Genomic DNA, 24,155 nt, shown 5'->3' on the forward strand with positions numbered 1-24,155 from the left:
TTTCCTGCTAGTCAACAGCAGGTCAGAATAGATAGAATAATTAGGATGAGTTTGGTGTTTTTTTTAAAACATATTATATGTGATAAATGATATTCATTGCTTTGTTAATTAAAAAATATTTCCATATCATTTTTTTTTCTCGTGTCTGCTTCATTTGCAGTTACAGGAAATCACACTGACAGGCAGGTCTGTGATTTAAGTGCTGTGACTGTTATTGTGTGTGGCAGAGGCTGTAAAGACATATAATATACATCTTTGCAATCTATTTTTATCTCTAGAATGTATTTGCTTTTTTTTAGGTAGTAGTGGATTCTGTATTTCAATCATTACCATTTTCAAAAGAAGGACTGAATATTCAGGATACTGGTGCAATGTATGTTGTGAAGACCCCAGCTGGTATTAGCATTAAATGGGCTCATGTTACAGGCATCATAGATATACAGTATGGATTACACTCTAACACATCGATGAAGACAGAAGGACTTTGTGGTGAGGCTATGGTGGCAATTTTTTCCTTATTTAATAATTTCCCATTTAAAATTTACATCTCCCTTTTGTGTATGTGACCTGCTGTCCCTAGAGCTCTCTTGGTGACCCCCATTAAAAACACTGACAATTCTGTTTGAGGTGGGCTTGTGAAATTCCATTATTTATAATAAGAAATCAGTAACTCTATTTCAAAGCACTGCTTGCTAAGAAAGTAGTTTTCAGACCAAGTAATGATCAGTACGTTGTATCTCATTGAAACTTTTAAAAAATGTACTCATCTCTGCCTGTGTTTAAGAATATTGTTGATGTCAAGAAAAAAAAAAGGGAGGGGGAAATTTTCAATGGAGAAGTGGCTGCTGAAGACGGTCAGGTAGTTCAGGTCATGCCAGACTAGTCCAGTTCTAACAAGGGACCCAGGAGCATATCAGCAGGAAGGGCTGAAAGTGTGAAGGCAAGAACTTAGGGTGTGGTTAGCAACGCAGGAGGAAAGTGAAAAAAGAATACAGGGACTTCGGCTGATGAGTCCCTAGGATGTAAAACACTACTATGAAGATTCAAATTTTGGCATTAATGACTTGTTATGTGCTTATAGGAAGTGTAAGTTTTCATTGATGAATTAACTGAATACATAAAATAATGAATTCAGGTAGCCAGTGGATGTCAGGAGTTTGAGTGGGGCATTTTGTTCGGTGGTTTTGTATTAATAAATTGAGTACGAAAAATATTTTCTCTAGAGAAAGAAATTTGTTCATCAAAAGATTCCTTTCATAACTTCTTGCATTTAAAATGTTCAACTAAGTTTTAATACAGTGTCAAATCATCAGCAACGTGCAGTTAATTTGAAAGCCACCTACATTTACTCCGATGGAGCTGATTTCTATTCAGTAGAATGAGATCAGAATCTGGTGCCATGTCAGTGAATTTGCTACACTCAACAGCACATTTTGGTAGCAGTTTTCCTCAAAACTTAATTCGTTGTTGGGGAAAGTATCATTTATTTTATGATATGCTTGTTTTGCTAAGCCATTGAGATGACAACTAAAATCACAGGTAGAAAGTTGGAACTACAGCGGACATATAGCTGCTTTCACTTATAAATTCAGATGACAGTCTCACAGGTGAGCCTGATGCAATGTTAAGTTTACCTTATTAAGTGCACTTTTCTTTCCCAAATGAAGTATTATGGCATGTTTGTTTGTGCTTTGAATGTGATGCTCTGTCTCCAGGGGTGTGTAATGGAGACCCTACCGATGACCTGAAAATGAAAAACAAGACCATAATTACAAATAAGGAGGAAATTGAAGTGTTCATTAAGAGCTGGGAAATTGAGAAATCACTTGATGTAACAACCAGGAGGCCAGTAAGAAACTGTACTGAAGATAACTGCACATACTGCATGGAACTGTTAAACAGAAGCATTTTCATTCCTTGCCACAAGAAAGTGAGTACAAAGATCAGAGAAATTCAGGTGCAAATTAAATAAAAGATATATAGTTAAGAAGAGAAGGAGAAAAATATGCACGTTTTTTATGTTTTTCTTATTTTCATGAGCTGACAACTGGATGGGTGGTACCTCTGTCACAGTGACATTAATACTTTTGTCATGTTGTCCATTGTAGACACATCTATATGGATCCTTATGATATTACGCTGTTTCTTAAATTATTAAGTAGGTAAAGCTCAAAGGAGAGACACCAGATCTCCATCTCAACACAAACACATTCCAAAAGAGTTATTTTTAATAAATGCTTAACAAGGGTCACCAGAATGGAAAGCCTTATGCTTCTGCTGCATTCAACAGCAGCTCATGCAGTCTGATCTAATTGGACTAAAGAAATTTTCAGTTAATCAAATTTGGATGTAGTCACTATTATGGTGACAATCTGATAGGATTTCTTACAGAAATCATTATAATTTCGTTCTGGACACTGTATTTTCTAACGAGGATATTGCTGTAGCATACAGACTACCACTAGAGGTGGGTAGTGCAGCACAGCTGCTCCCTGGAACAAGAAATGAGGAAGCCCAAAATCTGAGATCTGACATACTTTTCCCACTTAATTCAAAATAAAAGGATTAATTACTCAAGTGGCCCTTTCTTTCTCGGAGATTGATGTGTCCAGATTCCTGATTCAGTTCTCGTTGTTCTGTCTTTCCACCCCTGGTTTGCATTGTGTTACTCTTCGTTTTTCATCACAAATGCTGTTAAAGGTATTGTAGCAGCTGAGCCTCTTCCTTCAAAATCCCAAGTCCTCTCCTCACTTCCTCCAGGTAGAAAAAAAATGGAGGGAGCTCTTCTGAAAGGAAGGGATTAAAGAGCTTTTTCTAAAAAAAGATTAAGAGATATTTGCCCCAGAAACTTAATGGGATGGAGCAGTGGTAAGCAGTTTGGAATCAAGAAGGAAGAGTAGCTCCAGCAGGTAGCAGGATGCTTTTCATAATTGTTTTAACACATCTAATTTTAAAATAATTAAAGGGAATCTGAACAGTCAGAATTCCTACTTCATATATGTTTCCAGGAGAAGTCTCATAGCCTCGGATACAATGCAATTGCATCTTTTCCTGGTTTACAACAAAACCTGACATAGCATCAAAATTGCCAAGCACTTGGTTCATCCATTATGAAAATTGTTTTCTTTCATATACCTGACGGTGGCAGAGCCAGAGCAGATGGAGCGTATTGTGCACTTCACAGGCGTGAAGCAACTGAACAAGGATAGGTAACAGTCATCAGGGTAATGAACTTTATGGCGGAAGTGAGCGACTGCTAGAAGGTTTGCCGAAACCACAGGGAGAGCTGGGCTGCAGCACAGCAATGAACAAGCAGAATGAAACAAAATATTACTTTTTCCACCTTCTTATAAGCTTATGCAAAAAAACCCAACAGAAATAAGATAGGTTGGGCCACCTGCATTTAGACCCAGTAAAATAGGCTATCGGGCCTTATAGACAGAGAAACAGAGCATCCAGTAATAATTAGTTCACAGAAGGAATTTATAGAAGCTATAGCAGCAATGTTTAACTGAGGTTGTTGACTTTTAGCTGACAGGGCTATACTGCAAAAGTTCTTGTAAGTAGTGTGACACTCTCATTAGGACTGTGTTCTGTACCTACTAATGAGCATAAAAAATTCTGGCAGTTCAAGTTTTGCAGAATAAGTGTTCTGAAAAAAACAGTATTTTTTCCTTTAGGCACTGCTTGTGATTTTTTTCCCTTGCAGCTGTATTATTTCTTGTAATTAATGATATATTTTAATTACAGAAAGCTCTTCTACGTGTTAATTCTCAGTTACAACATGTTCCTAGGTGTCACCACAGGAGTTTTGTGAGAAGATGTGGATAAACAGTACTTATTTTTGGAATTATGAGTGTGATGCACTTTCTGCATATGTGGCTTTATGCAACAAGCACAACATCTGCATTAAATGGAGGACACCTGATTACTGTTGTAAGCAGATGGCCATGTTCTATACCCCAATGTGGCTTTATACTGCTGAAGTGTTAGTGATGAGTTAAAAATATATTTCTATTGTTATGGTAAATACCATCTCATTCTATCACAGCATTACTAAATCAGGGTACAAGTTCTTAAGATGTATAGTTTTTGTCAGTCATGAATCAGTTTTAATCTTGAATGGATGAGTTGCTTACTTAAAAGTACTGTTAAAAATATAAATGCATGCTTTCTATGATACACTCATTTGTTCTTACTGTCTGTTTTTCCAATGAAATACTGAAAGAATAACAGCAGCACTCAATGTCCTATTTTTATGACTTGCAGCATTGAGCTGTCCTGAGGGCAAGGAGTACCAGCCTTGTGTGCAACCCTGTGAAGCCAAGACATGCTTGAATAAATGGTTCTATGAAGATTCTCCCTGTTCCTATTTAAGGGAAGACTGTGTGTGTGAAAATGGCACTATTCTGCATAGAACAGACTCTGACCTCTGTATACCAGAAGAAAAATGTAGTAAGTGCCGCAGGGCAGAGTGGTTTTGCGGTTATGCTAATATTGACCACAGCTCAGTGTAAACGATATTTAAGTTCTGTGTCAGTCCTCAGTAAGTATGAATCTGGTATAGCTCCCTTCAGCAGAGCCTAGCTTTATCTCAGGCTAGAGCTGTTTGTGTTTTCAGTTCACTTGGATTCAAGACCCACTGCTGATGTACTTCTGTTGGGGAAAAATAACGGTCATTCTTCCGTAGCTCCCAGGCTTTCTTTCCTGGAGTACTCAGGAAGGAATAGCATGGGCATGTTCTTTCCCTTGCACTCAGTATTTATTTTCACCCATAGCAAAGCATTTGTTCATTTGGAGTTTTTAAGGTCATCATCTCTTCTTGGATTCTTTGATCATACTGCTCCACGACACTCTTATTTTATGCAATAACTTTATGCAATACACAGTTGCTTGCAGGAAATCTGTGCTACTTGTCGAAGGGATATAATGTTTTTTCTCTCAGCATGTACAGATAACAAAGGACAACCTCACTCTGCTGGAGAGATCTGGAATGGGTCCAGGAGAGGCTGTTGCATGTACAATTGTTTAGAAAATGGAAGCATTATTGCTGTAGAACCTGAATGCAACGAAGATCCACCACCAGTCTGTGAAAGAGAAGGGGAAGTTATCGTCCATGTCATGGAAGAGAGAGCTTGCTGTCCAAAGAAAGTTTGTGGTATGTACCACACTTGTTTCCAGTAACAGAAGTATAAGGTAAGTGCTTGACATTCACTGGCAGATGACAATCTTCAGACAGCGTTCAAGGTAACATTTTTCAGAAGTGATTTTTAGGTACTTGTGGCTAGTTGGGCTGGCAAAACAGGTTTCTTTTCTTTGTAAGAACTGACTCGCTGAAATCACCTTTATTTTCCTTAGAAGTCCACTCATGAAACAAAACTTTAGTTAAAAATGAATTTTTAAGCTTTTAGGTGGAATTTCAAAAGACATTGATAAATACTTGATGATAGAAGTACCTCGGTAATTGGGGCAGTCATCAGAGCCTGTTCGCCTTTCTTATTAGTGCTCTGGTGTCAAGTGCAGTATCTTCTGACCTGCTGGTGTTTCCCAGAAGCAGTATTTTGTGACCTGATCACTGAATACTAATATTCTGTCTAGCCATGGTTGTTAGAAAAAGGAATAAGTTTATTGCTCCTAAAATGTCAAGCCAAAGGTACTTATTTCTTCATAACATCTTCAAGGAAAACGAGAACAAATGGTTCAGCTGGTACGGTGCTTTTGCTCATTAGTTAGACGCCCGTAACCAACACCGAATTGTCAATTTGTTTAGGGATTATTTACACTGGGACATTTTAGCTGGCTTCATGTGTAGGAAGCAGAGCTCACCTGCTTTAAGAGGGATATAAATGCGCTTGCACAATGCCTCATGAATGGAGCTATACCAGCCCCGGGTTAAGCTCGGAGGTCTACGTGACGGTATGGAGAGTACTTTAAGCTGACTTGGGCTGCTCTTAGTTTGTGAATCTCTAAACTAAATGGTATAAATATCTTGAGCTATAGCACTTGCACTTGTATCTGTTCAAATATGTCAAAATTGATTGTTGTTTATCCCACAGAATGTAACATGTCATTGTGTGACGCCATTATTCCAACATGCAAACCCAATGAAAAATTAGTGGTAGGCTACCACCCCCTGTCCTGCTGTCCACAGTACCGATGTGGTAAGGGAAATAAAAAACACAGTTACCAGGACATTGTCCACACTTGTGTTATGTGTTGTACAAAAATTACAATAGCCTTACAAGTTATTTTGATTGTTAACAAAACGGGATGTTGTAAATAGCACCTGGCAATGGCATATTTTTTTTCACACTCTCCAATATTTCTTTGTGTTTGTATTTTGTGTCCCTTTTAATTTACAGTCAATTTGGGGTATTTTGTTTTACTAAGTATATGAAAAATATCTTTTCTTTATATTTTTAGTATTGTTTCTATGACTTTTTAAAAAATACTGTTTATTTCACATTGTACAGAGTGTGACCCTTCAGCTTGTTTCAATGCTTCCCAGCTGGACTGCAGAGAAGATCAATTTATTGTTGCAGCAAAACAGGAAGATCCTTGTTGTTTCTCTTATCTCTGTGGTAAGAAACCTCAAATATTTTTATGGATAACTAAGGAATAGTTAAGTATTTAAAAAAACAGTCTATAGTTCTAAACCTAATAACTTAAGCCAGGAATTCTTGGAGAGGTCAGTCAGACTTCACACAGGTCAAGCTGATTGGAGCATGAATTATTCTTGGGTTTTGGGACCTTTAATTTCCAACACCATTTTGAACATCATACATGAACCTTTTAATTTTTTTTTATATTTGAATGTCAATCCATAAAATCTCTGTTACCCAAGTAACAAACATAAGATGACTTGCTATATAGTCTATTAAATAGAATTCACAGGTGCTAACTTTTTAGTCTTTAAAACTTTGTAAATGTCTCGTTTTTTTTCTATATTTAGTTTGTGAATCCTGTATTGAGCCTGTGCCCTTGTGTAATGAAGGGGAAATTCTCACTGTAGACCTTAATACCATACATTACTGTTGTCCTCATTACTACTGTGGTGAGTCTAACTGTTGTCCATTCAATACGTAACCAAATTTAGTAAAAACGACAGACTCTGTGTGTAGAGAATTTTTTGATTCAGCATTTAGGATGGGCTTCAGATAGAGATTAAGAGATCTAAATGAAGGTGTCTGCAATTAAGTTCAAAGTTCTTGGTGTACTCCGTGGTGGTCTAACCAAGCCAGTCAATGGAAACTGGAGAGGTTATTAGTTCACCAGACAGCATATAGCTACTTTCAGGGTGATCTAAATACTGATACGTTTATGTGGAACTGAATCCTATCCTTGGAGTTTCAATATACAACTGTTCATATATTAAAACACCTGTAATGGAACAGCTTCCATGTTGTTGTTCCTCTGTGGTACCATTCATTAGTGTTTAGGCAGTTTCTCTGCACTTTCAGCTTTTAGGGGAAGGAACAGGCCAAGGGTTTCCAGTTCTGCTGGGTTGACTACTATTCAAACTATGAGAAGCCAGAAGAAAAATATTTGCAGGGTAACGTAGCTCTCTTTGATAGCCTCATAAATCACAGAAATTGTGCTATGTGTCCTCAAGTAATGTCTACAAGTGTAACTGCTTAATTTAGATTAACTCTTGTCCTATTGCAGTCTTTGGGAAATTTCAGTCAAATTATTAAATTGTCTGCCAGTAAGTTTGGAGCTCAATAATTTTTACTTCAGGTGGTTCCATATTTTGGTCATTTCCTTTTCCTAGCACTTGCACCCAGGTGAAAGTTTCTGCAAAGGTGTTTTGGCGCTGATTTTGCCACATTCTGGTTGGTAGAAAGTTAGATCTTAGTATGTAGTCTTCTTTCAAAGTCCCAGTAAGCCAGCTCCGATAAGACAGGCAGATACTTTCTTATTAGAGTCATCCCAGGAAGGCAGTTGCTCCCTGTTATCTTATAGAAATGTACTTTACAGCACATTTGTAGCTGAGAGGAAAATAACTCGTGTTTTCCAAAAGGTGTGATTTTAGTTGTCTTTGGTTATCAGCTTGAGTGACTCTGAACTAGGAAGAATATTAATGATTCCTGTGTGATGTTTTCTGAAAATTTAAGCATGTTCTAAGGCAACTAAAAGCATTTTTGAAAATCTTCGTTTATTTTTCAGTTCCAAATATAATTCAGATGCCTAAGAAAAGCAACAAAATCTATGACAAATGTTATTATTTTAAAAATAGTTTATCAAGAGAAATATAAGCTGGAAAAGTCAAAGGAAATTTGAGTAAATTCTCATATGTGTCTTTTCCCTCCATTTAGTTTGTGAAGAAAATCTTTGTTCTGAGCCTCCTATGAATTGCACAGAGGACAAAACACTTGTGAAGGAAAAAATACCTGGGCAGTGTTGTCCAGAATGGCACTGTGGTAATTATTGCTTTATTCTTTAGCCACTGCTGTTAACAAAAGCTAACAATTAGCTAACTGACTAATAAGATTTTCTCATTCTCTTCCCAGAATGTAGCTGTGAAAACACTACTATGCTGACCTGTAAATTGGTAAGCACTGTACTTCAGATACTTTTATGAATGGTGTTCAGCCCTCTTTCTCCTCCCTTTCCATTCCTCATTTCAATTAGCTGTAAAGGGTGATGAGGCTGAGCAGGGACAGCCTGGGACTGCCTCCCAGTCCCCAGCTCAAGCACGTAACTCCATCAAGGGTCTGCACACTGTTGTCAACCATTCGTTGGGGAAACTTCACTTTGTGCATTTTCACATGTCAAAAAAAGAAAAGCAACTGTAATATTATTCTGTTCAATGTTGACTGAGAAACAATATGCTGAGAAAATTTTCCATGTAAATAATTCCCACTTGTTTTTAATAATTAATGAGGAATGAGCTTTATGATCATATGTGTCATTGGGAGAAATGTGTATAATTTATGCTTTTGATTAAAACAATTTAACATTATTGAATTTCACTGATATGAGAAATGATAAATATTTCGCTCCTCACATACTTTCTCGCAATAGGGACTGTGATCTGGAATATAATTCTGAATGAATGTTCAAACTCCCATTATTACCATAGTGACAGGGATATTTTCCCTATCAAATGTCCTTCTCTTTCCCTTATGTGAAGACTGCATAATGTAAAGTCTAAACAGGAGCTGCAAATTTTAATAGTTTTTACCTATCTTTTGGGATTTCTTCCAAAAGAAAGCAATGCTTTGCTAATATGTTTAGTATTGAAATAACTTTTTATCTCAGGAAAAACTGCTGTTTAGCAACTCCGCTATTCATATGCATTCCTAGAGAAAATGAAGTGCTTTACTCCTGTTTAAAGAGATAAATACACTGTGTAACTCTGAACATGCTACTATTTCTTGAGTACACTGCAATTTTTCTCATTTATGAAAGCAGAAGTGGAAGTGATGAAAGTAATAATTTACATTTTTACAGAAAAATAGTCTGTTTACCACTTTAATCGTGCATGACTTTGCAAACTCTTTTATCTTTTTTATACTCAGGGAGAAGTTAAGAAAATAGATAGTAGTGTTTCCAGCGCTTGTGGATGCACTCGCTACATTTGTGGTAACTTTTTCATATTGCTAGGTATTTTGTTTAAGTTTTTAGTAAAAAGGGCACGCAAAGAAAGCAGAAATAGGAGCATAATAACCTTCTCAAATGTAAATAGTCTTTTATCTTGATTTTATGGATCTCTACCTAGTTATGCAATTATGCTCTTTTCTGAACACGCTGCTTTCTCTGCTAACCCATCCATTTTGTGTCTGTTCTGACAAGGTGTAGGAACATTGTAAAACTGCCCATGCTTTCAGAGTCAGGCACGGTCTCTCTGGTGAGAGGCAGACAGGAAGCAGATTGGGAACCTTAGCTGAGTGTGCGCAGTGTGACTGTTCCTAGTCCACTATCAAGCACAAATGAGCCAACATCTCACAACAGACCTGTCCAGCCAGTACAAGGGTGGGTGCCCAGTCTTAAGATCAGACCTTTGCTCCCTTCCTTCACACAGCTGCCCAGTGTAGAACAGATTTTGGCCATGCAGTGCACAGGGGTGCTTGAGGTATGCTGCAATCCTGACTGCAGCCCAGGCTAAACTGCCTCCGGGAGCAAAGCACACATTTACAATACAGCTTGAGCATATTACTGTCCCACAGACAATTGTAGACATACCAGTTTAATTGACAGAAAGGCTACATTTTGTGATTGTCATGGTTTTAGGCTGATCCAGCAACTAAAACTCACACAGTCTCTCCTTCTCCAGTAGAGAGGAGAGAAAAAAAAACCAAAGGGACTGAGGGTTGAGACAAGAACAGAGGGAGCACCCACCAACCATGGTCCTGGGCAAAACAGACAGGGCTTTCTCAAAGCAAAACAGTTTATTAATGATTACTTAGAAGGACAAAGGGAAACAAAACCAATTACTCGAGAGGACAGAAAGAAACAAAACCAGATCTTAAAAACAACACCTTCCCCCCCCCTTTCCTTTTCCTCCCGGCTCTACCTCCTCCCCCCAGCAGCACAGGGGGCAGGGACTGGGGGAGTGCAGGTCAGTTCATTCCGTGCTGTTACTGCTGCTTCTTTCTTAAAGGAGGAGGAGTCCTTACACCCTTTTCCCCTGCTCCAATGGATCCCCTACCCACGAGGGAAAATCCACAAACTTCTCCAGCGTGAGTCCAGCCCACTGGAAACAATCCTTCCCCACAGATTGCTCCGGTGTGGGCTTTACCACAGTCTCGGATACTTAGGGAGCTGTAGCCACTTGCTCCGGCGTGGGTCGTCACGCAGACTCCAGATGCCTCTCTGCCTTGTCGTGCATCCCAACACGACCATCCTCAGGCTCAGGCATCTTCTCCCCATGGGCTGCGAGTGGATCTCTGTTCCACCGAGGCCATCCTGGTTGCAGGGGGGCTGCCTGCTATCTCACCATCAGCCGCAGGGGAAACTCGGCTCCGGCACACCTCCTCCCGCTCCATCCTCACTGACCTGCTGTCGATGCGGCTGTTTCTCTCAGATCTCAGTCCTCTCCGGGTGAACTCAGCCCAGTGGGCACCCCGGGAGTGGGGTGCCCCCGAGTTCCCCAGCTGGCTCCGCCGCCGCCATTCTCTGTAGGCGGTGCCGGCCCGACGCAGGCAGCCGCCTGGCCGGAAGCCAGGGAGCGGGGTCAGTGCCCTCCTCCCTTCTCTCCTCGATCCTGGGCAAAGCACCTTTTCCGGTTCCTTTGTCCTGGCTTAAATAGGGCAATTCGCAGAGGCGCCCCATTGGCTCAACCCCGAGGGGGATGGCAGTCTGATCTGGTGGCCAGAACTAAGCCTAACCCGGTTCCAAAACTGGGGAGGTCGCAGGGAGCAAAACCCCTCTCCTGCCACCAGAACCACCCCCCCCTCCACATCAAACCATGACAGTGATGTGCAGAATAATTCATATAGTGTACTTAGCCCAATGTTAAATATTAGAACTCTTTACAAATAAGAACAGATTATTTATTTTTTTTTACTTCCGCAGTAGGCACACTATCAGTTTTAGGCAGTTTTTCATTTTGTAGCATTTTCTTAAGGTGAATTATACCTCCTCCTTCCCTTTTTTGGTAATTAAACCCACACAGCAATCAAGTCTAAAAGTTAGAATACGTTTGCTGAGCATAGGACTTTGCCCTACTTTTGCCTTTCCAGTGATTCTGTTAATTTACTTGATGATTTTTTTTTCCTCTCTAGTAACATTTATTTCTTTTGGTGTTAGAGAAAGACGATGTGTGCATCTTCCAAGAGGTCACAGTACTGAATCCTGGACAGTCAGTGATCCAGTACTTGGACGGAGACCTTTGTTACACTGTACAGTGTTTACAAGAAAAAGATCAGAACACAGGATACAATGCCATGCATTTTACAATGGTGAACTGTTCCCAGAAATGTGAAGCTGTGAGTATTCTTAAAATACAGGAATGATGCAATTTGTAAGCACAACTACACAATTAGGATAAACATCAAAGTAAGACTTTTGCCAAGTCCTGTTTGCTCAGTAAGAGCTTGAGAACTTAAGAGTGATGATGTATATCTTGTGTCTCCAGGATTATTTTGAGAGGCAATTTCTGGCAGCATATGTAAACATATCCATCCATCCATCCATATATAATTTCTCTTGGTATTTTTAGTTTCAGAAATCAATGAATTTGATTCCATACACTGTATGTTTTAAAAATACTTTTTTTTTTCTTTTTTTGCTTTCCTTTCTTTCCAGCATCAAATATATATTCCTTCCTCCAGTCACCATACTTGTTGTGGTACCTGTCAAAATGTGTCCTGCTCTTTTCATACTGAGAACGGAACACTTGTTGTGTATGAGGTAAGTGCCTCTGGACAGAGATGGAAAATAACTATCACGATATGATAAACAGATATCTGACAGTCACTTCTTAGTTCACTCATGCTGTGAGTCTTGCTTCACACCACCTTACTGCTGGTTATGCACCTAGGGGCTCTTTATGGTACATGATAGGAAAATTGTGTTTATTTAAAGGCCTGCCATTTCACACTAGGTGAATACCTTATTTCATTTTATTGGTTGTAATATTATCTACAAAGGTATGCAAATATCATTTACTTAAGGCTGGATATGCTCTAAGTGCAGAGTAAGGTTCAAATTGTAACTCTAAGTCATAGACTGTGATTTAGATGAGTTGGGAGCTCCTGAGTCCACATCAGGACTCCTATGTCCTCCTCTTCCCAGGGCTACTTTTCTCCTCATTCTGGTTTCTACAGAAAAGAAGTGTGCAAAGTGAAGGACTGGGGTTCAGGTTCCTGATGGTGTGTTCCAGCATCTGCATACAAGGAAATTTAGATGTGGCCATGACTTGGTTCATGCTTCCCATTGCTTTTGGAGCAAAAGAAACTATCAGATTTTTTTTGTGGCACAGAACCCTTTTGTTCTGCACTAGGACACCCACACTAAGCAGCACGCTGGAGAGTAGAGCCATGGCTCCAGCGAGGAGTTGCCACTGGTAGTCAGAGGATGGTCTTTCCCTTTGCCACCTATGGGTGGTCTGCAACAAACTTTTCACTCCTGTAGATACTACAGCATGAGGGCACCACTTATACAGACATTTGGTGTTGGAGGTAAAGCTGAAATGTTTTGTCTTTCCTGACAACGGCTTTCTTTTATATATTCAGGAAGGAAGCACCTGGAGCTCTAACTGCACCAACTACAAGTGTGCCAAGACTGCTGCAGGGGCTGTCTTACTGGGATCAAGTGTTGTCTGCCCCCCTTTTAATGACACCGAGTGTACAAAGGTTTGTACTTTGGGTGAGGTAAGTGACAATAACTGATCTGGAGTCTGGCTTACGCTTGACGATGCATACAGATCTCATGCGCTTCCTTTAAATTAAAAAAGTGGTAAGTAAAAACATGTAAGCAAGGAATTTGTTTTCTATGTTCCTGTTTGCTTTTGGACTGACAAAATATCTGAGGTGTATGAAAATTTGTTTTGAGTCTTAATGATGACTGCTTTTAAAATATTGTGGAATTGGAATCATGCTTTACATGCTACTATATAAAGTCCTAATCACCATGTCTTACTTTAGTTTGGAATAACATTCTGCCAAGTTTGTAGGGCACATACACTAAATAAATTGGATCAAGCAATTCTGAAATGCTGCATATAAAAGTGGGCTATATTAAAAATTCCTTAAGTTGTGTGAAGATCAGAAAGTTGGCAGAGTATATATAAACTTTATTGTCTCTTAAACTAAACTTTGTGTAACATAACAAAAAATACCTAACATACATAAAAGGGTATCTACCTACATCATATATCTAAAAATGTAAATTTGGCATACCCATATAAACTGGTTTGAAGAATGTGGATGCTTCATGTATATTACATATTTGTTTACAACTTAATTTCTAATTTAATACTTCTCTAACTTTATAATGCTTTCTATAATCCTTGCACTTGCAGTACACCATATATTTAATATACGCTACAAATAATAATAAAATAAATATGCATGTAGAGAGGGTAAGTACCATTGCTGCCTTGACTACAGATTTTAAATTTAGTACGAGTCCTACTTAGACATTGCATTTATTTTAAAAAGTCCTTATTTCTTCCAACCCTGAAGAAGGGATTCTATCTAAAATTAATGCCTGTTCTACTTTGACTTTAAGCTCAAGCTTCTTCCTTGGAACCCTTCTGTCACCATGTATTAGGATCTTTCCTTAGTAATAATGGTTAAGATTTTAAAGAGCGGAGCCCTAAAATTAACTTGCTGAATCAGTCTGACCCGTTTTTCAGAGATGTTGAGTGTAGACTTGAGCCAGTAGCTGAGGAGAAAGCGCTTCTGACAGGCAGCTCAGGATAATTTAGGAATATAGATTTAAGAGGCTCATTTAAGAAGTTCTTGAACAACTTATTCAGTAATTTTTCTGTATTGAGATAAAAATGCATGCTAGCATGAAAAGATGGAAGCTTAAAAATGTCTTTTGTCTGTTGCTATTGTCAGAGTGCTCTTTATGTTCAGTTGTCTCCTTGATACGCGATTCTGGGCTATGCACTAAAATTGTGGGCACATGTTTCTTGCTTGCACCCATTCTGACAGATTCTGACAGCATCTCTCTCTGTCTCTCTCTCCCTTTCTTGCTCTCCTTTAATTTCAAAAGACGGTTTCTTCGCTTTCATACATTCTTACTTTCTAGCTAACAAGCAACTTTAGCAGAAAACAGTAACAAAGACTATGATTGAGCACACTAATGGTTCTGAAATTCTGCAGTTAATGTTCTCTTTCAAAAGTGTGTATAAATACACATATATTTAATGTTATAAAGAGCTACTTGGTATTAATTTTCTCCTTGGCGTGTGATCAGTGTAAATCCTTTTGCATCATCAGCAAAGTTGCATATGTGAATTTTTAAACTGTCCTAATAAATCTTAGTGGTGGGGAATGGTAGTGGATGATACAAGAAGATTCTTGTAGAAACTAAGTGGCTTATTCAAAGGAGACTAGATCAGACCAGAAAGGCAGTGACCAGTTCACTTTCAATGTCAAAGGTTGTCAAGAATTTGTGAAAAAAACCTTCCGCTGATACGTATCTGTGTAATTCTCTTGATTTCAGTGACACTATTTTTTATTAGTTGGACATGTTTAAAACATGGAATGTCTTGAGATAAAATTCCCCTTCATTGGGCATAGTCTTTTTTGATATATTCTCCTTTTATTTTCCTAGAATGGAGGAATCGTGCAGACGTATAACGACGGCTGCTGCAAGACCTGTAAGTGACGAAGGCTGCAATATGTGCTAGTTTGGCTTTGGTTTTGGAGAATGTGGGTTTTAACCTCAGTTGCTGGGACATAAAGAAGGAAAAAGCATGCATTTCCCCCACAAATCACATAAAATTGTTATAGCTACCTAACAACTCCTATTAAAAGGTCTTGCTTCATTTGGCTGCTGACTTGGTGATTTTTAACACTATTGTTCTGGAGTATAACTAAATCTCTCCAAATATAAGCTACGGAAGATGGAAAGTTATCATCTCAAGTAAAATAATGAAAACATTCTCTTTATTGCTAAGCTGACTCTAAAATATTGCCTATATGATTTTCATCATAAAAGATAAGGATTTTCCCTTCTAAAATTGATTCCTAAGTCGATGACATTTTAAAATACGTCTCCAAATTTACCAATTTATTCTATATCACTAGTATGTATTATTCTAGAGCCAAAATACTGGAATAATTCATTTTTAAAAAAAATATCAAATGAGGAAAAGTTATAATAATACTGATGTTAGCAACCCTTACATAAAATTAACTAATATCTGGGAATACATTTACATTTTCTGAGTGTGTAACTTTAAAATATGATGAATTGTGGTGCAAGCTTATAGAAAGGTCTTGTAATTTCTGCAATCTTAAGAGTTGATTGAGAACAAACTGATTTTCTTTACAGTTTTGTCTAGGAAAGGTTTTATTACCCAGATAGAGAATTATTTATACATAAAAATAAAACACTGTTGTGTAGCACTAATTGTGTAGAGCAAGAACGTGTTGAATGCCACAGAAAATCCTCCCCCTCATTTTGTCCTTTTTTATGTTTAACATTAGAGTTAAAATATATAAGCAAATTTGTCCCTGGATTTTTTTCAGACAAACCTTTACTTAACAATATTGAATAGAAAGTCAGAGACTTATAACCATATATTGCACAGTTATTAAGTAAAATTCAGAAGTGCAATGTATTGTAAATAATTTAGTGACATAAGGGGAAATATTTGTATTTATCAAATACCGAACAATACTCAAATTTCCAAGCAATGCAAAGCTTTGAAAGTGAACTGCAAGTATTGTTGTTCTATTCTATCCAAAACATAGAAAATAAAAGCTATTTTAATACAAATGAATACTTTCTGTTTTAATGAGAATCAGCATAGAAAAGTAACACATCAGTATTATGCTAAAATCTTACTAATCAATATTCCTTCTGTAATGAGATAAGCTATGTTGAAAAATATTTAGCTATCCCCTCAAATTAGGTTGACTTTATTCACAGAATTAGTCTAAAGAATTAATGGCTACTGGTTTTCTGTTGACCAGGAAAATTTAGAATTTTGGCCGTATTCTATGGCCTCAGGAAAGGCATTGTTATACTTCAGAAATACTTGCTGAGGTGGCTGCTAAAAACCCAGATGTAATTCATACAATTATATGCTATTTCATTTTTATTTTGTTTTACTTTTAACTAAAAGCATGTGCCCTGTGGTGAAGCAGTTAAAAAGAGTACTTATAAATAGAGCTTGCAACATCTTGGGATTTTAATGGGAATAATCTTTCCAAAAGAGCTTGATTCAATGCATGCAAAGTGAGTGCAAATATTTAATTCTTACCTTGCCATAGAGAGATTCATTGCAAAAGTTTGATTTACAAAAAAGCGTCATTCCAGTTTTGTGTTAACCAGGAGAGTAATAAAGTTTAGGCCATCTTTAGTGACACTTAAAACAGCTGCAGAGTTTCTAAATTTGGAAGACTAACAGGAAAGCTCATCATCTTTTGCTGAAAGAAAAATTGCAGTTGGCAGTGTAAGAATTAATTAAATGTCATTTATATAAAAATGTTTTTATTTAATGAGAAACTTATATTCCTAATGATTCTGCCAGGTTCTGGATTGGGTCTATTACCCTTTGCCATTAGTCCAGTAGTGCCTACTGATAGTATTAATTGTGAACCAGGTATTATTTTTAATGATGTATTTTCTTTTTTTAATAATAGTGTAAGCACTGCTTGATACACGTGTATAGCTGTCATCACCATTAAATGTTACCATGCAGTTAATGGTGCTGGGCCTGATACTGAGAGATGCTGATCCCCTGTTGGCCTCCCAAATCAGTGATTTCTGAAGCCTGGTTAGGATTCATGGCTCAGCACCTGTCAGAATTAGGTTCATCCATTTATGGTATATGCTGCTGATGGTTCTTCGTCCTGTTTGTTTCTGAAATTGGTTTTAATACGTGAACTTACTGTACAGGGTAGTTGTAAGGAGAAATGTCACTGCAAAAAGTATCCTTATCCTGAATACTGCTACCAAGAGATTCTAAATCTGATCCCAGGTCTTTGAATTTAATGACTGAACTGTTTCTGCCTCACAATACAGCAAGAGCGTGCATTACTGCCCAGTCTCACCTTTGCAGATATGGATTTATGCTGTATTGCTTCTTTGTCACAAATAGCATGTTTTATAAAGTTATGAAAATGTCGTGGGGGTGGGAGGGAACATACAGTTACAATCACACGTTAATAAATACTCTTTACACCAAAAATTACAGAATGTTACACAACTATTGCATTATGATCATAAATCTTTGCTTTTAAGGATAGCTGAGTCATAGAAACTCCTTACTCAAATAAGGAGTGAGTAAAAAAAGCACATCTGATATTGAATGCAGATCTTCTTGACAGTTGAAGGTGGAAGAGAGAAAAGTACAGCAGCAGAGTTTTCATTAGACATCAGCGCCTTATACTCTGAAATGTCATATATCTCTCTATATAGACTTGTAGAAGTAGAAGGATTGCGTTGTGTACGTATATTCAGGCTGGCAAGCACCTTCTGATGGAAATATCACAGGACTCCTTTCCCTTAAGTGTTGCTGAAGAAGGAAAACCAAGATGCTGTAATCTAACAGCTTCGATCGTACAGTGACCGTGCAGTACTACTGCTAGTTCAGTAACAGAATATTGTTTGATCCTCCAATCTGCAGATTAAAATCTATCAGTACTCTGCAGCGAGCCTAATTTTTAGAAACATGCTGAATCTATGGTTGCAAAATATCTTGATTACTCAGAGCTCTTTAGTCTTATAAAAGTACTCACAAGGCTTCTGCAGGACAGAAAAGCTGTTCTCCCTGTGTACACCCAAAGATGAAGGCATGCGCTGAAGGTGGAGAGACTGCTGAATAGAGCTTATTATTTTGTATGCTGAATATATATCCAGAACATTTGCATAGCAAAACTAATAGATGATTGTGGTGGGTAGTGAAACAGGAGATCTAAATAATTGTTGTTAAACAAACAGTACTAACAAACAGTCAGATGTGGAGTGCAGCATGAAAAATTGTACGTGTAATTGTTTCCGTATTAGATTATGATTTTTATTACGCTAAAAATGGCTTTGAACTGTACAGCTTTATGTTTCAAAGTAAAGAAAAAAATATCCTATAAATATCTCCCAGAATGTACTGAAAAACGTAGGGTTTCCCTAATCCTAGAGCCATATGCTGACTCAGTGCTACATGCTTCAGTTCTGGTTGTAAAAACTGCACCATATTCAGCAAATATATGCAAATTTCCCTTTAAAAACTTCCTTGAAGGATATCTTTCTCAGAAAGATGTTGAAATTATATAGTTCTATTTAAATTTTAAATGTTCAGAATAGCATCAAGGTTGTAACCACATTCACAGCTTTACCTTCTCAAATGTCAAGTTCTGAAAATTTTCTAAAATGCAGAATCAAAAGCTTACTTACATTCAGTATTCCTATTAAAACCAGAATGAATTCTAATCCTATTCAAAACTACTTAAGGCATCTTTTTTCTAATTGCTTATATTTGCCTTGCCATACGTACAATTTAAAATGATGTTGATATTTTCATATTTATAAAATCTATATCGTTTAATGGACCAATAGATGCTTCATATGCGCCAGTTATAGAATCTATAATTCTGCACAGGAAGTATTTATTAATATATGAGATTTTTTTTCTTAAAAAAGTTTTTAATTATGGAAGCAATAGTACATTAATGAAAACAAAGTATAATTATTAAAAATATTTTAATAATTTCACTTTTTTAGTAGCAAATACAGTACAAAAAGGGTATTGATTCAGTATGCATTTTCTGTATTTTATCAGGCAAAAAGGAAGAAAGGATTTGTCAGAAAATGACAATCAGGACAACCATAAGAAAAAATGACTGTATAAGTCAAAGCCCGGTAAGCACAAAAGGCCTGTGTTTCATGCTGGGCCGATGGCATACCAAATCAAGTATTAAGAATTGAGTTGTAGCTACCAAGAAGCAACCAAAAATGCTGCTATCTTCTCAAAAGCAGACCTTTGACCCTAGGAATGTTATCTTACTCATAAATGGAGTAAAATTAGCTGTTGCTATGGCTGAAAGACTGAGCCCTCCTACCTGAAGAAACATCTGGCTTCGAATGAAAAGTACACAGCGTAACTGCTTGTAACTAACAAAGGCATTGGACTCCTCACCATGAAATAACATCCCACTCTAAAAGAGGAGTAGAAATGCTTTCACTCAGGATGTGATGGAAACACTGCTGCATTCCTCCTTGAAGACCTTTACTCTCTGGGTGTCTTCTCCTCCACATAGCATGTGTCTCCATGTCATAAATTCATGATCCTGTTTATTTATGGGTCTGCTTAAGACATCTTATTTCTCGGCTTTGGTGTAGTCTCATCTGTAAACCCCACGACATGTCTGAGCCGCATACGTGCCTCTTATGTTGTACTTAAAGGAGAAGCAGTCGACACAATATCTTGAGATTTCCAGAAGGTCTCTGGTAAGATTCTGTTGAAGAACCTAAACAGTCCTAAGGGAAGAGGCAAAATATCATCACAGATTGAAAGCTGAGCAGGTTAATTTCCATCCTGATAGAAAGTCAACAGTGACATGCCCAAAGTTTAACAGTAAAAGTAAGAGTGTGTTGTGTATTTATTTTGTTTTAAAGGGTTGGCAATGAGGGAGTATAAATATGTATATGAAATAACAGTTATTTGCCATAGTTAAGAGCAGAGAGGATTGTGGAAAGCTTCACAGTTACTTCAACAACCTAGATTAAGGGACAGCACTATGACAAAACAAAGACACGGTCTTGATTAAAGCAAAAAATATTAAAAAGAAAGATTTAGTCAAACCCCTTGGGTTTTTAAACTAGCTGAAAAGGACTTTGGCCTTGAAACGAGTTCTGTGAAAATCTCTATTAAGTTCTCCCTTGCAGACAGAAAGACTAGGAGTAGTGACATTTAGGGAATAGGATAAGGAGTGGAAACAAACTCGTTCTAGAGGCTCTTACGAGGCAACGGTGCAGTACTGTTGAGGGTGTTCTGTGCAGTTCTGTTCCCTCTAGATTTCTGCAGAACTAGACAGGGTTCAAAGAGGAGCAATGAGAACACTGGCCACAAATGGCACAACAAATGAAGCCTTCCTTTTTATGACTTTATATTGTAGATTCTGTATCTTTCTTTCCTTCTCTACCCACCTTTTAAAAAGACCTATCCCCATCCCACCTCCATCTGTACTTTGAACCCTTTTCCCCAGTATCTTCTTGTTCCCCGTTTCCCTGATTGCGGCCCACCCTTCCCACAGTCTAAGATCCCCTTACTCTTCACACAGAAGTACCTCCGGGTCTTCATTTCCTCAAAATGTCTATTCACCTCCCTAGCTCCACTTCCTTTCCCCTCCAGCCCCCTCACTACAAAACCCCTGGCACTCTACTTCAAACTATTTGTTTCAGCCCATCAAAGGCCGAAAGTATCAATTTCTTTTCTGTCAGAGAATCAGCTAAGACGACTCTTCACATAATGTAATAGTGAGAGAAAGCTTAGCTCTGCTGATGTATAAAGCACAAATAATTTTATAGCCGGTCTCTGCCCGTGCTGGTTTGTTCCTGCCTCTACGTTCTGGATATATTTGTTACAGTGATAACACAGCTAATATTGGTGTGCCCCTAGTCACAAGCAGTATGAATAAGAAAGGGAAAAGCTTTTGCACTGATATGCTTTTCCTCTTGAACCTTCAGGGAGAAGGATAGATTTTCCTTTGTTTTGCTCAGAAGAATTTAACTTCTCAGCAGTGAACATGAAAAGAACATGAATTTATCTGTGCTGTTTGGAAGTTATTAACTTGTACACCAGGGATTTGATTTAGGTATCCACAGGACAACACTTTGCTCACGGTTAAGACAGAATACATGATTAAACAGCAACAAAAAATATTTAATTAAATTATTAAAAATGTGTCTACACTTAAAATGAATAAGTTTTAGAACATAAAATAATTTTAAAGATGAGAATCTTTTTCAAATGTAAAAATGGAGTTTAATCACAAGTTTGAAATGTAGTATCTTTGTAACAAAATCTGAGATATCTAACTTCAGTTCTTCTTTTACTCATAGATAAATGTGGCTTCTTGTGATGGAAAATGCCCATCTGCAACAATTTTCAATGTCAATATTGATAGCCATTTAAGATTCTGTAAATGTTGTCGAGAAAATGGAACCCGTAATCTGACTGTGCCACTACGTTGCTCAGGAAATGGCACTGAAATTATGTACGTCATTCAAGAGCCTATAGACTGCTCATGCCAATGGAACTGAACGTTACTGTGGATACGATTTAATCTGAAGACTTCAAACAAGTTTCCTTTCACTAGACTCTGTTTTTTGACCTTGGAGGACTACAGTAACTCTGCAGGGAAAAAAAAAAAAAATTGTCCTCAGTTACACTTTATAATGTAACTTTTCACAAATTTAGTAAAGATGATATTGTTCATTGTTCTTCAACTTTTCTTTTTAAATATTGGCATGCATAGAAAGAAAAATATAAATAGTTTTGAACACAGTATAATTTAGCCATCATTTATTTCTACTCAGTGGCTTTTGGATGAGCTGTTGAAAGCCGGTTAATGTCCATGTTTCCAGTGTGTTAAAATTTTGGATTATGGCAACCTATCAAAGTTCAGAATTTCTCTGTAGTTCTTTTCCTTTTACCTAGAAACTTTCAGTTAAGAACTCTCACTGGTCTCATGTTTAAATGTGAAAGAAGCATATAAGGGTTTTGAGAATAACTGAATTAATTTATTAAAAAAATAGTGGGTTCAACCGAAACATGCTTTGTCTTGCGGAAAGGTCCATCTTTCCTCTATTAAGCTGTTGTCAATGACTGGACTCTGCTTACACTGTAAGTCACTGAAGAACATGACGACTGTGGTCTGTAAGTACCTGAAGTAAATATCCAGAGCATATAGTAGAATCATAATAATGGCTCTAAACCTTTGACATTTATTTAAGTTTGATATATATTATAAATATGAAGCATGGCTAGGCAAAGGCTGAAGAGTTCAAGCTTTTGCACCTTTATTAAAAAGATCTAAAAGCTGTTTCTGATATGAAAGATTCTATTTTATATGCATTTTACAGTTTTCACAAGTAAGAAATTGGCCACCTACTAGCTGTAGAATAAAATTCTATGTGTGTATATACATATTTATTAAAAAAACAGGGTACTGCACATTTTAACTATTCATAATGGGTTTCTTCCTTTGTTTTCCAGTTTGAAGATTTGTGTTCAGTATATTTTTATAAAACACATAAAAATAGTTAGTTGGGTTGTTTGGGTTTTTTTTTTTTAAATATTGAGATTTGGACTATTGACTGAATTTAAGACTCATAATTTTTCAGTCTAGGAAAAAAATCCAGGTAAAATGTATGTTTCAAAGGGTTTATGTGAGCTATTGATGTTTAATCAGGCTGTGAATGTCCATGATTGAGCACCTTAAGCCAAATATGCTCTCCCTTTTATTAAACTTACTATATAATCTTATCTTAAAAACTAAGGATACAATTTTAGGCTTGCTTTTAGAAGATGACTTTGCTTTATAAACTCACTGAATGAAACTGGTTTAAATGATGACAGTGGGAGTTTTGCCATTGACCTTGGTGTGACCAGTATTTTCCTTATCATGGAAATTGTTTCAGAATTAAAAATCTTGTCTAAAAGTCTGAAACTTTTGGACAAATAGTTTTTATTTCAAGCTGTCATCATTTAATTACAAGGTTGGATTATCACATTTGTTTATACAATGAAAATAAGCAATATAAAATTGAAAAAACTTAAAATCCAAGGCTATTTTGCTACTTTGTGTGACAAAGCTTTAAACTTTTGCTGTGTTCATTTTGATGGCTTACAAAAAAAAAAGTAGCATATACAGTGAAATCTGTCTTTACTATTAAGACTGTCATCTACTCATCCATCTCCTTAAAAATAGAAACTTGGTTTAAAAATTAAAGAATAATCCATTGTATTATCAGCAGAATGTTTAACCATTATAAAGAAATAGCCATCACGTAGTGATCAAAATAAAGTGCTGTTCTGAGAAAACATATGCTTTGTTTCCATGTTTTTATTCGTATGGCAGATATTTCAAGCTGTTATATAGCAGGGCCTACAACTAAAATATTCTCTGATATTGCTGTTGGAATATGTATACAGAAACTTTTCCTGCTGGCCAGAAATGGAAATTAAATCATAGTCATAGCTGTACAGTTTGTGTACTCATACAGCAAATTAAAAGGACAACTTTTAGAAGAATAATACATCTTTAGAGTCTTTTGATTAATTAACACAGACATAAGAATCCTATATTTGCATCAAGAAAGTTTGGCCCAAAACTTCCTAATGAATTTAGCATTTGATAAATTACTTAAGGAAGCTCCTACAAGACAGCATTTTTCCATATAATAATCGAACGTTCGATGTGCTTTGATTGAACAGCTGTGCTTTTTATAAGCAATGTGCTTTTTTAAGATTTAGAGCTGTATTTGTAATTACAGAGAAATTAATTAACATTGTTTTGCTGAATGCT

General features: G+C 37.0%; 1 protein-coding gene across 1 annotated transcript in view; it reads left to right on the forward strand.

Moving 5' to 3' along the window:
- The window catches only part of OTOGL (otogelin like), a 93,979-nt gene extending 72,091 nt beyond the window's left edge, over positions 1 to 21,888 (forward strand). Inside the window, exons 42-59 of the mRNA XM_086610725.1 lie at positions 300 to 489; positions 1,716 to 1,930; positions 3,795 to 3,936; positions 4,270 to 4,455; positions 4,946 to 5,158; positions 6,057 to 6,161; positions 6,474 to 6,581; positions 6,953 to 7,054; positions 8,316 to 8,420; positions 8,511 to 8,551; positions 9,522 to 9,585; positions 11,752 to 11,930; positions 12,250 to 12,354; positions 13,179 to 13,298; positions 15,232 to 15,277; positions 17,159 to 17,230; positions 19,406 to 19,485; positions 21,688 to 21,888. Coding sequence (XP_086466851.1) covers positions 300 to 489; positions 1,716 to 1,930; positions 3,795 to 3,936; positions 4,270 to 4,455; positions 4,946 to 5,158; positions 6,057 to 6,161; positions 6,474 to 6,581; positions 6,953 to 7,054; positions 8,316 to 8,420; positions 8,511 to 8,551; positions 9,522 to 9,585; positions 11,752 to 11,930; positions 12,250 to 12,354; positions 13,179 to 13,298; positions 15,232 to 15,277; positions 17,159 to 17,230; positions 19,406 to 19,485; positions 21,688 to 21,888 — 2,274 coding nt within the window. The remainder of the gene's footprint in view (positions 1 to 299; positions 490 to 1,715; positions 1,931 to 3,794; positions 3,937 to 4,269; positions 4,456 to 4,945; positions 5,159 to 6,056; positions 6,162 to 6,473; positions 6,582 to 6,952; positions 7,055 to 8,315; positions 8,421 to 8,510; positions 8,552 to 9,521; positions 9,586 to 11,751; positions 11,931 to 12,249; positions 12,355 to 13,178; positions 13,299 to 15,231; positions 15,278 to 17,158; positions 17,231 to 19,405; positions 19,486 to 21,687) is intronic.
- The last annotated feature ends 2,267 nt before the right edge of the window (positions 21,889 to 24,155 follow it).

The sequence above is a fragment of the Tauraco erythrolophus genome, chromosome 4 (genome assembly GCF_009769465.1).
Source record: "Tauraco erythrolophus isolate bTauEry1 chromosome 4, bTauEry1.pri, whole genome shotgun sequence".
Classification (NCBI taxonomy): Eukaryota; Metazoa; Chordata; class Aves; order Musophagiformes; family Musophagidae; genus Tauraco; species Tauraco erythrolophus.